This window comes from Salvelinus fontinalis, unplaced genomic scaffold (genome assembly GCF_029448725.1).
Source record: "Salvelinus fontinalis isolate EN_2023a unplaced genomic scaffold, ASM2944872v1 scaffold_0697, whole genome shotgun sequence".
Classification (NCBI taxonomy): domain Eukaryota; kingdom Metazoa; phylum Chordata; class Actinopteri; order Salmoniformes; family Salmonidae; genus Salvelinus; species Salvelinus fontinalis.
Genome location: NW_026600906.1, coordinates 30,001 through 47,500, shown reverse-complemented (window position 1 = coordinate 47,500; position 17,500 = coordinate 30,001). Strand labels below are relative to the sequence as shown.

Below are 17,500 nucleotides of genomic sequence, written 5' to 3'. Positions count from 1 at the left end.
ATATAGCCTCCACATTGACTCTGTACCGGTACCCCCTGTATATAGCCTCCACATTGACTCTGTACCGGTACCCCCTGTTTATAGCCTCCACATTGACTCTGTACCGGTACCCCCTGTATATAGCCTCCACATTGACTGTACCGGTACCCCCTGTATATAGTCTCCACATTGACTCTGTACCAGTACACCCTGTATATAGCCTCCACATTGACTCTGTACCGGTACCCCCTGTATATAGCCTCCACATTGACTCTGTACCAGTACACCCTGTATATAGCCTCCACATTGACTCTGTACCGGTACCCCCTGTATATAGCCTCCACATTGACTCTGTACCAGTACACCCTGTATATAGTCTCCACATTGGCTCTGTACCGGTACCCCCTGTATATAGCCTCCACATTGACTCTGTACCGGTACCCCCTGTATATAGCCTCCACATTGACTCTGTACCGGTACCCCCTGTATATAGCCTCCACATTGACTCTGTACCGGTACCCCCTGTATATAGTCTCCACATTGACTCCGTACCGGTACCCCCTGTATATAGCCTCCACATTGACTCTGTACCGGTACCCCCTGTATATAGCCTCCACATTGACTCTGTACCGGTACCCCCTGTATATAGCCTCCACATTGACTCTGTACCGTAACACCCTGTATATAGCCTACACATTGACTCTGTACCGGTACCCCCTGTATATAATCTCCACATTGACTCTGTACCGGTACCACCTGTATATAGCCTCCACATTGACTCTGTACCGGTACCCCCTGTATATAGCCTCCACATTGACTCTGTACCGGTAACCCCTGTATATAGTCTCCACATTGACTCTGTACCGGTACCCCCTGTATATAGCCTCCACATTGACTCTGTACCGCTACCCCCTGTATATAGCCTCCACATTGACTCTGTACCGCTACCCCCTGTATGTAGCCTCCACATTGACTCTGTACCGGTACCCCCTGTATATAGTCTCCACATTGACTCTGTACCGGTACCCCCTGTATATAGCCTCCACATTGACTCTGTACCGGTACCCCCTGTATATAGTCTCCACATTGACTCTGTACCGGTACCCCCTGTATATAGTCTCCACATTGACTCTGTACCGGTACCCCCTGTATATAGCCTCCACATTGACTCTGTACCGTAACACCCTGTATATAGCCTCCACATTGACTCTGTACCGGTACCCCCTGTATATAGTCTCCACATTGACTCTGTACCGGTACCACCTGCATATAGCCTCCACATTGACTCTGTACCGGTACCCCCTGTATATAGTCTCCACATTGACTCTGTACCGGTACCCCCTGTATATAGTCTCCACATTGACTCTGTACCGTAACACCCTGTATATAGCCTCCACATTGACTCTGTACCTGTACCCCCTGTATATAGTCTCCACATTGACTCTGTACTGGTACCCCCTGTATATAGCCTCCACATTGACTCTGTACCGGTACCCCCTGTATATAGCCTCCCCATTGACTCTGTACCGGTACCCCCTGTATATAGTCTCCACATTGACTCTGTACCAGTACCCCCTGTATATAGCCTCCAGATTGACTCTGTACCGTAACACCCTGTATATAGCCTCCAGATTGACTCTGTACCGTAACACCCTGTATATAGCCTCCACATTGACTCTGTACCGGTACCCCCTGTATATAGCCTCCACATTGACTCTGTACCGGTACCCCCTGTATATAGTCTCCACATTGACTCTGTACCGGTACCCCCTGTATATAGCCTGCACATTGACTCTGTACCGGTACCCCCTGTATATAGTCTCCACATTGACTCTGTACCGGTACCCCCTGTATATAGCCTCCACATTGACCCTGTACCGGTACCCCCTGTATATAGCCTCCACATTGACTGTACCGGTACCCCCTGTATATAGTCTCCACATTGACTCTGTACCAGTGCACCCTGTATGTAGCCTCCACATTGACTCTGTACCGGTACCCCCTGTATATAGCCTCCACATTGACTCTGTACCAGTACACCCTGTATATAGCCTCCACATTGACTCTGTACCGGTACCCCCTGTATATAGTCTCCACATTGACTCTGTACCGGTACCCCCTGTATATAGCCTCCACATTGACTCTGTACCGTAACACCCTGTATATAGCCTCCACATTGACTCTGTACCGGTACCCCCTGTATATAGTCTCCACATTGACTCTGTACCGGTACCACCTGTATATAGCCTCCACATTGACTCTGTACCTGTACCCCCTGTATATAGCCTCCACATTGACTCTGTACCGGTACCCCCTGTATATAGCCTCCACATTGACTCTGTACTGGTACCCCCTGTATATAGCCTCCACATTGACTCTGTACCATAACACCCTGTATATAGCCTCCACATTGACTCTGTACCTGTACCCCCTGTATATAGTCTCCACATTGACTCTGTACTGGTACCCCCTGTATATAGCCTCCACATTGACTCTGTACAGGTACCCCCTGTATATAGCCTCCCCATTGACTCTGTACCGGTACCCCCTGTATATAGTCTCCACATTGACTCTGTACCAGTACCCCCTGTATATAGCCTCCAGATTGACTCTGTACGTAACACCCTGTATATAGCCTCCAGATTGACTCTGTACCGTAACACCCTGTATATAGCCTCCACATTGACTCTGTACCGGTACCCCCTGTATATAGCCTCCACATTGACTCTGTACCGGTACCCCCTGTATATAGTCTCCACATTGACTCTGTACCGGTACCCCCTGTATATAGCCTGCACATTGACTCTGTACCGGTACCCCCTGTATATAGTCTCCACATTGACTCTGTACCGGTACCCCCTGTATATAGCCTCCACATTGACTCTGTACCGGTACCCCCTGTATATAGTCTCCACATTGACTCTGTACCGGTACCCCCTGTATATAGCCTCCACATTGACCCTGTACCGGTACCCCCTGTATATAGCCTCCACATTGACTGTACCGGTACCCCCTGTATATAGTCTCCACATTGACTCTGTACCAGTGCACCCTGTATGTAGCCTCCACATTGACTCTGTACCGGTACCCCCTGTATATAGCCTCCACATTGACTCTGTACCAGTACACCCTGTATATAGCCTCCACATTGACTCTGTACCGGTACCCCCTGTATATAGTCTCCACATTGACTCTGTACCGGTACCCCCTGTATATAGCCTCCACATTGACTCTGTACCGTAACACCCTGTATATAGCCTCCACATTGACTCTGTACCGGTACCCCCTGTATATAGCCTCCACATTGACTCTGTACCGGTACCCCCTGTATATAGCCTCCACATTGACTCTGTACTGGTACCCCCTGTATATAGCCTCCACATTGACTCTGTACCATAACACCCTGTATATAGCCTCCACATTGACTCTGTACCTGTACCCCCTGTATATAGTCTCCACATTGACTCTGTACTGGTACCCCCTGTATATAGCCTCCACATTGACTCTGTACCGGTACCCCCTGTATATAGCCTCCACATTGACTCTGTACCGGTACCCCCTGTATATAGTCTCCACATTGACTCTGTACCGTAACACCCTGTATATAGTCAGCATTTCACTGTAAGGTCTACTACACCGGTTGTATTCGGCGCATGTGACAAATACAATTTGATTTGATGTGCAAATATCCTGTCCAGTGTGTCTTACGTACCTGCAGTTTGACAGGCTCCGGTAGTGTGTCGTACGTACCTGTAGTTTGACAGGCTCCGGTAGTGTGTCTTACGTACCTGCAGTTTGACAGGCTCCGGTAGTGTGTCTTACGTACCTGCAGTTTGACAGGCTCCGGTAGTGTGTCTTACGTACCTGCAGTTTGACAGGCTCCGGTAGTGTGTCTTACGTACCTGCAGTTTGACAGGCTCCGGTAGTGTGTCTTACGTACCTGCAGTTTGACAGGCTCCGGTAGTGTGTCTTACGTACCTGCAGTTTGACAGGCTCCGGTAGTTTCATCTGTAGCAGTCCTTTAGGGACCTTCCCTGTCCTCTCCTCTCCTCCAGGCCCCTCCCCGCCTCTTCCTCCCTTAGTGACATCACACTCGGGCGTGTCCGCGGGCGTGTCCGCGGTCGCGTCCCCTCCCTCTGAGAACACGCTGGGTTCTATCAGCTGTAGAATGTTCTTCAGGTCTCCGTTATGGAACACTCCCATGATCAGTAACGTGTAGAACAACTTAATGAGAGGAACGAACAGGAACTCAGTGCTGCCCCCTATAGGATCTCTGACGTGTAGACTCCCCTCGCTCACCGCCTCCGTCAGCATCTCTATGGTCTTGGTCTTCAGGATATCCAGGGGGAACTCGGGGCTGAACTGGAAGCAGTCGGCTCCGCTACAGATGAAGGACGGCGAGGAGAAGTGCATGCGGGGGCGGAGAGAGGTGCTCAGGCCGATCCCCGGCAGACCGTGCTTCTTCTTCTCGTCGGGGAACAGAGTGATGGACTTGGTCTCGTCCGTCATGGGGACGATGTATTCATTGTTCATCATGAGACGCGCCGTGGCATAGGTACTGAGAAGAGAAGAAATCAGTTTATTGTCCATTTGGTTAGAACAGAAATGAGTCCTCTGCCTTTTTTCCCCAACAATATGAGAGGAGCTCCTGGATGTAGAGCATGTTGTGTTGGTTAAGTGCCTTGCTCAAGGGCACAATGCTAACGGTAGATCTGACACCAGCAGCCCACCTGTAGCCAGTTCAGTCTCCATTTTTTCATCGACACGACCGGGACTTAATAAGGATCTCTACAAATCGGTGTCCCACCCACGGGACGGTTGAGCTAACGCAGGCTAATGCAGTTAGCATGAGGTTGTAAGTAACAAGAACATTTCCCAGGACATAGACATATCTGATATTGGCAGAAAGCTTAACATCTTGTTAATTTAACTGCACTGTCCAGTTTACAGTAGCTATTACAGTGAAAGAATACCATGCTATTGTTTGAGGAGAGTGAACAATTATGAACTTGAAATGTTATTAATAAACCAATTAGGCACATTTGGGCAGTCTTGATACAAAATTTTGAACATAAAAGCAATGGTTCTTTGGATCAGTCTAACACGTTGCACATACACTGCTGCCATCTAGTGGCCAAAATCTATATTGCTCCTCGGCTGGAATAATACATTATGGCCTTTCTCTTGCATTTCAAAGACGATGGCACACAAAAACAAAGGTTGTTTTTTTCTTTGTATTATTTTTACCAGATGTAATGTGTTATATTATCCTACATTGATTTCACATTTCCACAAACTTCAAAAGTGTTTCCTTTCAAATGGTACCAAGAATATGCATATCCTTGCTTCAGGTCCTGAGCTACAGGCAGTTAGATTTGGGTATGTCATTTTAGGAGAACATTTTAAAACTAGCGACATTCCGGTTCCTGGCCCACCTCTCTAGCCTGTGGGCTAGCTACCTGAGGTGGATGTCTATGAGCAGGTCGTAGCTACCTACCTGAGGTGGATGTCTATGAGCAGGTCGTAGTATCCAGTCCTGAGGAGACCAGGCATGTACTTGTTCTCTATGGCGTAGAGCAGCTGTGCCTCGTCAGCGTGGGAGCAGAGGGCGTGGGCCACACGGTTGTTCCCCAGAGCGCACACAGCAGAGTACAACCTCAGAGTATGGTAGTGAAACTTCAACAGATCCTTCTGCTCAGTCAACTCCAGGATATCAACTGACCTGGGGGGGAGGAGGAAGAGGAGGAGAGAGGAGGAGGAGGAAGAGAGGAGGAGGAAGAGGACGAGGAAGAGAGGGGGAGGAGGGGGAGGAAGAGAGAGGAGGAAGAGGGGGAGGAGGAGGAAGAGAGAGGAGGAAGAGGGGGAGGAGGAAGAGAGAGGAGGGGGAGGAGGGGAAGGAAGATGACAAGGGGGAGAAGGAAGAGGAAGACGATGACAAGGGGGAGGAGGAGGAAGAGGAGTAAAAGGAGGAGGAAGATGAGGAGGGAAGGAGGATGACAAGGGGGAGGAGGAGGAGCAGGAGGAAGAGGAGAAGGAAGAGGAGGAGGAAGAGGAGAAGGAAGAGGAGGATGAAGATGGGGAGGAGAGGAGGAGGAAGAGAAAAAGGATGAGGAGAGGAGAGGAGGAGGGGGAGAGGAGAAGGAGGGGGAGAGGTAGAGGAGGAGGAAGAGGAGGAGGAGGAAGGTTAAACTGACATACAGCTTAGTGAGGAACTTCCTGATTGCAACAATATGGTATTGCTTCTCATACATTACGTTCTGTTATCATTCACATTTTCTGCCATCGTTCCCCTTTTCTGCTATCGTTCCCCTTTTCTGCTATCGTTCCCCTTTTTTGCTATCGTTCCCCTTTTCTGCTATCGTTCCCCTTTTCTGCTATCGTTCACCTTCTCTGCTATCGTTCACCTTTCCTGCTATCGCTCCCCTTTTCTGCTATCGTTCACCTTTCCCGCTATCGTTCACCTTTCCTGCTATCGTTCCCCTTTTCTGCTATCGTTCACCTTTCCCGCTATCGTTCACCTTTTCTGCTATCGTTCACCTTTTCTGCTATCGTTCACCTTTTCTGCTATCGTTCACCTTTCCTGCTATCGTTCACCTTTTCTGCTATCATTCGCCTTTCCTGCTATCGTTCACTTTTTTGCTATCGTTCACCTTTCCTGCTATCGTTCACCTTTCCTGCTATCGTTCACCTTTTCTGCTATCGTTCACCTTTTCTGCTATCGTTCACCTTTTCTGCTATCGTTCACCTTTTCTGCTATCGTTCACCTTTTCTGCTATCGTTCACCTTTCCTGCTATCGTTCACCTTTCCTGCTATCGTTCACCTTTTCTGCTATCGTTCACCTTTTCTGCTATCTTTCACCTTTCCTGCTATCCTTCACCTTTTCTGCTATCCTTCACCTTTTCTGCTATCCTTCACCTTTTCTGCTATCGTTCACCTTTTCTGCCATCGTTCACCTTTCCTGCTATCGTTCACCTTTCCTGCTATCATTCCCCTTTTCTGATATCCTTCACCTTTTCTGCTATCATTCACCTTTTCTGCTATCGTTCACCTTTTCTGCTATTGTTAACCGCTGCACTCATTTCTAATAAGAAAATACAAAATCTATAGTTAGTAACATTTTTGACAGATATTGTTGTACTATTTTTAAGCCCTTCCTCACTCCTGACGAGTGAAGAAGTGTGAAAAGAAGAATGTGAAGAAGAGTGAGGGTCATCACCTGTTCTCCTCAGGTATATGCAGGGACATGAACTGGAGCGGTTCAGAGCAGGTGACCAGCCAGCCATGGCGGTCGTTGACTCGGGACACGTCCACCTTGAGGAAGTGGTTGGGTACCCTGCTCCACATCACCGGGGTCAGGAACTGGACATGCAGCCTGGGAGGACACTGGGGACACGAGTTCCTCCTCTCACTCTTAAACAGTCCCGCTGACAGAGGCATGACGTTCTGGTGACATAGAAACAGACAGGGTTAGGTTCTGGGAGGGGGACAGGAGTTCCTGTCTTTACTCTCTACTGTAGAGATCAGAGTCCTGGAGCTACTGTAGAGGTCAGAGTCCTGTAGCTACTGTAGAGGTCAGAGTCCTGGAGCTACTGTAGAGGTCAGAGTCATGGGGCTACTGTAGAGATCAGTCCTGGAGCTACTGTAGAGGTCAAAGTCCTGGATCTACTGTAGAGATCAGAGTCCTGGAGCTACTGTGGAGATCAGAGTCCTGGAGCTACTGTGGAGATCAGAGTCCTGGAGCTACTGTAGAGGTCAGAGTCCTGGAGCTACTGTAGAGGTCAGAGTCCTGGAGCTACTGTAGAGGTCAGAGTCCTGGAGCTACTGTAGAGGTCAGAGTCCTAGAGCTACTGTAGAGATCAGAGTCCTGGAGCTACTGAAGAGGTCAGAGTCCTGGAGCTACTGTAAAGGACAGAGTCCTGGAGCTACTGTAGAGGTCAGAGTCCTGGAGCTACTGTAGAGATCAGAGTCCTGGAGCTACTGTAGAGATCAGAGTCCTGGAGCTACTGTGGAGATCAGAGTCCTGGAGCTACTGTAGAGATCAGAGTCCTGGAGCTACTGTAGAGGTCAGAGTCCTGGAGCTACTGTAGAGATCAGAGTCCTGGACCTACTGTAGAGATCAGAGTCCTGGAGCTACTGTAGAGGTCAGAGTCCTGAGGCTACTGTAGAGGTCAGAGTCCTGGGGCTACTGTAGAGGTCAGAGTCCTGGAGCTACTGTAGAGGACAGAGTCCTGGAGCTACTGTAGAGGTCAGAGTCCTGGAGCTACTGTAGAGATCAGAGTCCTGGAGCTACTGTAGAGATCAGAGTCCTGGAGCTACTGTGGAGATCAGAGTCCTGGAGCTACTGTAGAGATCAGAGTCCTGGAGCTACTGTAGAGGTCAGAGTCCTGGAGCTACTGTAGAGATCAGAGTCCTGGACCTACTGTAGAGATCAGAGTCCTGGAGCTACTGTAGACGTCAGAGTCCTGAGGCTACTGTAGAGGTCAGAGTCCTGGGGCTACTGTAGAGGTCAGAGTCCTGGAGCTACTGTAGAGGTCAGAGTCCTGGGGCTACTGTAGAGGTCAGTGTCCTGGAGCTACTGTAGAGGTCAGAGTCATGGAGCTACTGTAGAGATCAGAGTCCTGGACCTACTGTAGAGATCAGAGTCCAGGAGCTACTGTAGAGGTCAGTCCTGGAGCTACTGTAGAGGTCAGAGTCCTGGAGCTACTGTAGAGGTCAGAGTCCTGGGGCTACTGTAGAGGTCAGAGTCCTGGGGCTATTGTAGAGGTCAGTGTCCTGGAGCTACTGTAGAGGTCAGAGTCCTGGAGCTACTGTAGAGGACAGAGTCCTGGAGCTACTGTAGAGATCAGAGTCCTGGGGCTACTGTAGAGGTCAGAGTCCTGGAGCTACTGTAGAGATCAGAGTCCTGGAGCTACTGTAGAGGTCAGAGTCCTGGAGCTACTGTAGAGATCAGAGTCCTGGATCTACTGTAGAGGTCAGAGTCCTGGAGCTACTGTAGAGATCAGAGTCCTGGAGCTACTGCAGAGATCAGAGTCCTGGAGCTACTGTAGAGATCAGAGTCCTGGAGCTACTGTAGAGATCAGAGTCCTGGAGCTACTGTAGAGGTCAGAGTCCTGGAGCTACTGTAGAGATCAGAGTACTGGAGCTACTGTGGAGATCAGAGTCCTGGAGCTACTGTAATGGTCAGAGTCCTGGAGCTACTGTAGAGATCAGAGTCCTGGACCTACTGTAGAGATCAGAGTCCTGGAGCTACTGTAGAGGTCAGAGTCCTGAGGCTACTGTAGAGGTCAGAGTCCTGGGGCTACTGTAGAGGTCAGAGTCCTGGAGCTACTGTAGAGGACAGAGTCCTGGAGCTACTGTAGAGGTCAGAGTCCTGGAGCTACTGTAGAGATCAGAGTCCTGGAGCTACTGTAGAGATCCGAGTCCTGGAGCTACTGTGGAGATCAGAGTCCTGGAGCTACTGTAGAGATCAGAGTCCTGGAGCTACTGTAGAGGTCAGAGTCCTGGAGCTACTGTAGAGATCAGAGTCCTGGACCTACTGTAGAGATCAGAGTCCTGGAGCTACTGTAGAGGTCAGAGTCCTGAGGCTACTGTAGAGGTCAGAGTCCTGGGGCTACTGTAGAGGTCAGAGTCCTGGAGCTACTGTAGAGGTCAGAGTCCTGGGGCTACTGTAGAGGTCAGTGTCCTGGAGCTACTGTAGAGGTCAGAGTCATGGAGCTACTGTAGAGATCAGAGTCCTGGACCTACTGTAGAGATCAGAGTCCTGGAGCTACTGTAGAGGTCAGTCCTGGAGCTACTGTAGAGGTCAGAGTCCTGGAGCTACTGTAGAGGTCAGAGTCCTGGGGCCACTGTAGAGGTCAGAGTCCTGGGGCTACTGTAGAGGTCAGTGTCCTGGAGCTACTGTAGAGGTCAGAGTCCTGGAGCTACTGTAGAGGACAGAGTCCTGGAGCTACTGTAGAGATCAGAGTCCTGGGGCTACTGTAGAGGTCAGAGTCCTGGAGCTACTGTAGAGATCAGAGTCCTGGAGCTACTGTAGAGGTCAGAGTCCTGGAGCTACTGTAGAGATCAGAGTCCTGGATCTACTGTAGAGGTCAGAGTCCTGGAGCTACTGTAGACATCAGAGTCCTGGAGCTACTGTAGAGATCAGAGTCCTGGAGCTACTGTAGAGATCAGAGTCCTGGAGCTACTGTAGAGGTCAGAGTCCTGGAGCTACTGTAGAGGTCAGAGTCCTGGAGCTACTGTAGAGGTCAGAGTCCTGGAGCTACTGTAGAGATCAGAGTCCTGGAGCTACTGTGGAGATCAGAGTCCTGGAGCTACTGTAGAGGTCAGAGTCCTGGAGCTACTGTAGAGATCAGAGTCCTGGACCTACTGTAGAGATCAGAGTCCTGGAGCTACTGTAGAGGTCAGAGTCCTGAGGCTACTGTAGAGGTCAGAGTCCTGGGGCTACTGTAGAGGTCAGAGTCCTGGAGCTACTGTAGAGGTCAGAGTCCTGGGGCTACTGTAGAGGTCAGTGTCCTGGAGCTACTGTAGAGGTCAGAGTCATGGAGCTACTGTAGAGATCAGAGTCCTGGACCTACTGTAGAGATCAGAGTCCTGGAGCTACTGTAGAGGTCAGTCCTGGAGCTACTGTAGAGGTCAGAGTCCTGGAGCTACTGTAGAGGTCAGAGTCCTGGGGCCACTGTAGAGGTCAGAGTCCTGGGGCTACTGTAGAGGTCAGTGTCCTGGAGCTACTGTAGAGGTCAGAGTCCTGGAGCTACTGTAGAGGACAGAGTCCTGGAGCTACTGTAGAGATCAGAGTCCTGGGGCTACTGTAGAGGTCAGAGTCCTGGAGCTACTGTAGAGATCAGAGTCCTGGAGCTACTGTAGAGGTCAGAGTCCTGGAGCTACTGTAGAGATCAGAGTCCTGGATCTACTGTAGAGGTCAGAGTCCTGGAGCTACTGTAGACATCAGAGTCCTGGAGCTACTGTAGAGATCAGAGTCCTGGAGCTACTGTAGAGATCAGAGTCCTGGAGCTACTGTAGAGGTCAGAGTCCTGGAGCTACTGTAGAGGTCAGAGTCCTGGAGCTACTGTAGAGGTCAGAGTCCTGGAGCTACTGTAGAGATCAGAGTCCTGGAGCTACTGTGGAGATCAGAGTCCTGGGGCTACTGTAGAGATCAGAGTCCTGGGGCTACTGTAGAGGTCAGAGTCCTGGAGCTACTGTAGAGATCAGAGTCCTGGAGCTACTGTAGAGGTCAGAGTCCTGAGGCTACTGTAGAGGTCAGAGTCCTGGGGCTACTGTAGAGGTCAGAGTCCTGGAGCTACTGTAGAGGTCAGAGTCCTGGGGCTACTGTAGAGGTCAGTGTCCTGGAGCTACTGTAGAGGTCAGAGTCATGGAGCTACTGTAGAGATCAGAGTCCTGGACCTACTGTAGAGATCAGAGTCCTGGAGCTACAGTAGAGGTCAGTCCTGGAGCTACTGTAGAGGTCAGAGTCCTGGAGCTACTGTAGAGGTCAGAGTCCTGGGGCCACTGTAGAGGTCAGAGTCCTGGGGCTACTGTAGAGGTCAGTGTCCTGGAGCTACTGTAGAGGTCAGAGTCCTGGAGCTACTGTAGAGGACAGAGTCCTGGAGCTACTGTAGAGATCAGAGTCCTGGGGCTACTGTAGAGGTCAGAGTCCTGGAGCTACTGTAGAGATCAGAGTCCTGGAGCTACTGTAGAGATCAGAGTCCTGGAGCTACTGTAGAGGTCAGAGTCCTGGAGCTACTGTAGAGATCAGAGTACTGGAGCTACTGTGGAGATCAGAGTCCTGGAGCTACTGTAATGGTCAGAGTCCTGGAGCTACTGTAGAGATCAGAGTCCTGGACCTACTGTAGAGATCAGAGTCCTGGAGCTACTGTAGAGGTCAGAGTCCTGAGGCTACTGTAGAGGTCAGAGTCCTGGGGCTACTGTAGAGGTCAGAGTCCTGGAGCTACTGTAGAGGACAGAGTCCTGGAGCTACTGTAGAGGTCAGAGTCCTGGAGCTACTGTAGAGATCAGAGTCCTGGAGCTACTGTAGAGATCCGAGTCCTGGAGCTACTGTGGAGATCAGAGTCCTGGAGCTACTGTAGAGATCAGAGTCCTGGAGCTACTGTAGAGGTCAGAGTCCTGGAGCTACTGTAGAGATCAGAGTCCTGGACCTACTGTAGAGATCAGAGTCCTGGAGCTACTGTAGAGGTCAGAGTCCTGAGGCTACTGTAGAGGTCAGAGTCCTGGGGCTACTGTAGAGGTCAGAGTCCTGGAGCTACTGTAGAGGTCAGAGTCCTGGGGCTACTGTAGAGGTCAGTGTCCTGGAGCTACTGTAGAGGTCAGAGTCATGGAGCTACTGTAGAGATCAGAGTCCTGGACCTACTGTAGAGATCAGAGTCCTGGAGCTACTGTAGAGGTCAGTCCTGGAGCTACTGTAGAGGTCAGAGTCCTGGAGCTACTGTAGAGGTCAGAGTCCTGGGGCCACTGTAGAGGTCAGAGTCCTGGGGCTACTGTAGAGGTCAGTGTCCTGGAGCTACTGTAGAGGTCAGAGTCCTGGAGCTACTGTAGAGGACAGAGTCCTGGAGCTACTGTAGAGATCAGAGTCCTGGGGCTACTGTAGAGGTCAGAGTCCTGGAGCTACTGTAGAGATCAGAGTCCTGGAGCTACTGTAGAGGTCAGAGTCCTGGAGCTACTGTAGAGATCAGAGTCCTGGATCTACTGTAGAGGTCAGAGTCCTGGAGCTACTGTAGACATCAGAGTCCTGGAGCTACTGTAGAGGTCAGAGTCCTAGAGCTACTGTAGAGGTCAGAGTCCTAGAGCTACTGTAGAGGTCAGAGTCCTGGAGCTACTGTAGAGGTCAGAGTCCTGGAGCTAGTGTAGAGGTCAGAGTCCTGGAGCTACTGTAGAGGTCAGAGTCCTGGAGCTACTGTAGAGGTCAGTCCTGGAGCTACTGTAGAGGTCAGAGTCCTAGAGCTACTGTAGAGGTCAGAGTCCTGGAGCTACTGTAGAGATCAGAGTCCTGGAGCTACTGTAGAGATCAGAGTCCGGGAGCTACTGTAGAGGTCAGAGTCCTAGAGCTACTGTAGAGGTCAGAGTCCTGGAGCTACTGTAGAGGTCAGAGTCCTGGGGTTACTGTAGAGGTCAGAGTCCTGGAGCTACTGTAGAGGTCAGAGTCCTGGAGCTACTGTAGAGATCAGAGTCCTGGACCTACTGTAGAGATCAGAGTCCTGGAGCTACTGTAGAGGTCAGAGTCCTGGAGCTACTGTAGAGGTCAGAGTCCTGGAGCTACTGTAGAGATCAGAGTCCTGGACCTACTGTAGAGATCAGAGTCCTGGAGCTACTGTAGAGATCAGAGTCCTGGAGCTACTGTAGAGGTCAGAGTCCTGAGGCTACTGTAGAGGTCAGAGTCCTGGGGCTACTGTAGAGGTCAGAGTCCTGGAGCTACTGTAGAGGTCAGAGTCCTGGGGCTACTGTAGAGGTCAGTGTCCTGGAGCTACTGTAGAGGTCAGAGTCATGGAGCTACTGTAGAGATCAGAGTCCTGGACCTACTGTAGAGATCAGAGTCCTGGAGCTACTGTAGAGGTCAGTCCTGGAGCTACTGTAGAGGTCAGAGTCCTGGAGCTACTGTAGAGGTCAGAGTCCTGGGGCCACTGTAGAGGTCAGAGTCCTGGGGCTACTGTAGAGGTCAGTGTCCTGGAGCTACTGTAGAGGTCAGAGTCCTGGAGCTACTGTAGAGGACAGAGTCCTGGAGCTACTGTAGAGATCAGAGTCCTGGGGCTACTGTAGAGGTCAGAGTCCTGGAGCTACTGTAGAGATCAGAGTCCTGGAGCTACTGTAGAGGTCAGAGTCCTGGAGCTACTGTAGAGATCAGAGTCCTGGATCTACTGTAGAGATCAGAGTCCTGGACCTACTGTAGAGATCAGAGTCCTGGAGCTACTGTAGAGGTCAGAGTCCTGGAGCTACTGTAGAGATCAGAGTCCTGGAGCTACTGTAGAGATCAGAGTCCTGGATCTACTGTAGAGATCAGTCCTGGATCTACTCTAGACAGGAGCTTTGTGGGTGATGTTTCCTTAGCGTATCGTTTTTAGAAGAACCTGACCTGATGCAGAGACAGGTATGTGAAGTACACAGAGGTTCTCATCAGTGTTGCACGGACCAAAGAAAGCCATTCACAGGCCTACTTAGAGAGAGAAAACCTCATAACCTTCCACAGCCAGTGGAGAGACAACCTCATAACCGTCCACAGCCAGTGGAGAGAAAACCTCATAACCTTCCAGTGGAGAGACAACCTCATGACCTTCCAGTGGAGAGACAACCTCATAACCTTCCACAGCCAGTGGAGAGACAACCTCATGACCTTCCAGTGGAGAGACAACCTCATAACCTTCCACAGCCAGTGGAGAGACAACCTCATGACCTTCCAGTGGAGAGACAACCTCATAACCTTCCACAGCCAGTGGAGAGACAACCTCATAACCTTCCAGTGGAGAGACAACCTCATGACCTTCCAGTGGAGAGAAAACCTCATAACCTTCCACAGCCAGTGGAGAGACAACCTCAAAACCTTCCACAGCCAGTGGAGAGACAACCTCATAACCTTCCACAGCCAGTGGAGAGACAACCTCATGACCTTCCACAGCCAGTGGAGAGACAACCTCATAACCTTCCAGTGGAGAGACAACTTCATAACCTTCCACAGCCAGTGGAGAGACAACCTCATAACCTTCCACAACCAGTGGAGAGACAACCTCATAACCTTCCACAGCCAGTGGAGAGACAACCGCATAACCTTCCACAGCCAGTGGAGAGACAACCTCATGACCTTCCACAGCCAGTGGAGAGACAACCTCATGATCTTCCAGTGGAGAGACAACCTCATGACCTTCCACAGCCAGTGGAGAGACAACCTCATGACCTTCCACAGCCAGTGGAGAGACAACCTCATGACCTTCCACAGCCAGTGGAGAGACAACCTCATAACCTTCCAGTGGAGAGACAACCTCATGACCTTCCACAGCCAGTGGAGAGACAACCTCATGACCTTCCAGTGGAGAGACAACCTCATGACCTTCCACAGCCAGTGGAGAGACAACCTCATGACCTTCCAGTGGAGAGACAACCTCATAACCGTCCAGTGGAGAGACAACCTCATAACCTTCCAGTGGAGAGACAACATCATAACCTTCCAGTGGAGAGACAACCTCATAACCTTCCAGTGGAGAGACAACCTCATAACCATCCACAACCAGTGGAGAGACAACCTCATGACCTTCCAGTGGAGAGACAACCTCATAACCTTCCAGTGGAGAGACAACCTCATAACCTTCCACAACCAGTGGAGAGACAACCTCATAACCTTCCACAACCAGTGGAGAGACAACCTCATAATAACCTTCCACAACCAGTGGAGAGACAACCTCATGACCTTCCAGTGGAGAGACAACCTCATAACCGTCCAGTGGAGAGACAACCTCATGACCTTCCAGTGGAGAGACAACCTCATGACCTTCCAGTGGAGAGACAACCTCATGACCTTCCAGTGGAGAGACAACCTCATAACCGTCCAGTGGAGAGACAACCTCATGACCTTCCAGTGGAGAGACAACCTCATAACCTTCCACAGCCAGTGAAGAGACAACCTCATAACCTTCCACAGCCAGTGGAGAGACAACCTCATGACCTTCCAGTGGAGAGACAACCTCATAACCTTCCAGTGGAGAGACAACCTCGTAACCTTCCAGTGGAGAGACAACCTCATAACCTTCCAGTGGAGAGACAACCTCATAACCGTCCAGTGGAGAGACAACCTCATAACCTTCCAATGGAGAGACAACCTCAAAACCTTCCACAGCCAGTGGAGAGACAACCTCATAACCTTCCACAGCCAGTGGGGAGACAACCTCATAACCTTCCAGTGGAGAGACAACCTCATAACCTTCCACAGCCAGTGGAGAGACAACCTCATAACCTTCCACAGCCAGTGGAGAGACAACCTCATAACCTTCCACAGCCAGTGGAGAGACAACCTCATGACCTTCCAGTGGAGAGACAACCTCATGACCTTCCAGTGGAGAGACAACCTCATAACCTTCCACAGCCAGTGGAGAGACAACCTCATAACCTTCCAGTGGAGAGACAACCTCATGACCTTCCACAGCCAGTGGAGAGACAACCTCATAACCTTCCAGTGGAGAGACAACCTCATAACCGTCCAGTGGAGAGACAACCTCATAACCTTCCAGTGGAGAGACAACCTCATAACCTTCCAGTGGAGAGACAACCTCATGACCTTCCACAGCCAGTGGAGAGACAACCTCATGACCTTCCAGTGGAGAGACAACCTCATAACCTTCCAGTGGAGAGACAACCTCATAACCTTCCACAGCCAGTGGAGAGACAACCTCATAACCTTCCAGTGGCGAGACAACCTCATAACCTTCCACAGCCAGTGGAGAGACAACCTCATAACCTTCCAGTGGAGAGAGAACCTCATAACCTTCCACAGCCAGTGGAGAGACAACCTCATGACCTTCCACAGCCAGTGGAGAGACAACCTCATGACCTTCCACAGCCAGTGGAGAGACAACCTCATGACCTTCCAGTGGAGAGACAACCTCATAACCGTCCAGTGGAGAGACAACCTCATGACCTTCCAGTGGAGAGACAACCTCATGACCTTCCACAGCCAGTGGAGAGACAACCTCATAACCTTCCACAGCCAGTGGAGAGACAACCTCATGACCTTCCACAGCCAGTGGAGAGACAACCTCATGACCTTCCACAGCCAGTGGAGAGACAACCTCATAACCTTCCACAACCAGTGGAGAGACAACCTCATAACCTTCCACAGCCAGTGGACAGACAGCTCCACGTTGACTTATCCAGGCAGCCCATATCTGAGGCCTATTTGTAGCAGCCGGCTCCATTCTGTCAGTACAGAGCAGTACAGTGTTAACGCTCACCTTAATACGTCCTAGTTCAAACTGAAAGATGCTGGGGCTGGTGGCCTGAGCGAACACAGCAGGGAACAGCTTGGTACTGGGCTCAACCTGCAGAGAGAGAACACAGAGACACAGCTATTAATACACAGGATATGGACAAATGACGCCCTATTCCCTAAATAGTGCACTACTTTTGACCAGTTCCCTATTCCCTATATAGGGCTCTACTTTTGACCAGGGCCCTATTCCCTATATAGTGCACTACTTTTGACCAGGACCCTATATAGGGCTCTACTTTTGAACAGGGCCCTATTCCCTATATAGTGCACTACTTTTGATCAGGGCCCTATTCCCTATATAGTGCACTACTTTTGAACAGGGCCCTATTCCCTAAATAGTGCACTACTTTTGACCAGGGCCCTATTCCCTATATAGTGCACTACTTTTGACCAGAGCCCTATTCCCTATATAGTGCACTACTTTTGACCAGGGCCCTATTCCCTATATAGTGGACTACTTTTGATCAGGGCCCATAGTGCGCTATATAGGTCATTCTACAGACCTGGTGCACATTGGGGGTTGGAAATAAAAAATTTTT

At 50.5% G+C, this 17,500-nt stretch overlaps 1 protein-coding gene across 1 annotated transcript in view; it reads right to left on the bottom strand.

Moving 5' to 3' along the window:
• LOC129847082 (ryanodine receptor 2-like) overlaps positions 1-17,500 on the bottom strand; it is a 44,479-nt gene that overhangs the window by 2,587 nt on the left and 24,392 nt on the right. Inside the window, exons 4-7 of the mRNA XM_055914871.1 lie at positions 16,924-17,010; positions 7,197-7,423; positions 5,477-5,701; positions 3,958-4,537 (exon numbers count right to left, since the gene is read on the bottom strand). Of these exons, the coding sequence (XP_055770846.1) occupies positions 3,958-4,537; positions 5,477-5,701; positions 7,197-7,423; positions 16,924-17,010 (1,119 nt within the window). The remainder of the gene's footprint in view (positions 1-3,957; positions 4,538-5,476; positions 5,702-7,196; positions 7,424-16,923; positions 17,011-17,500) is intronic.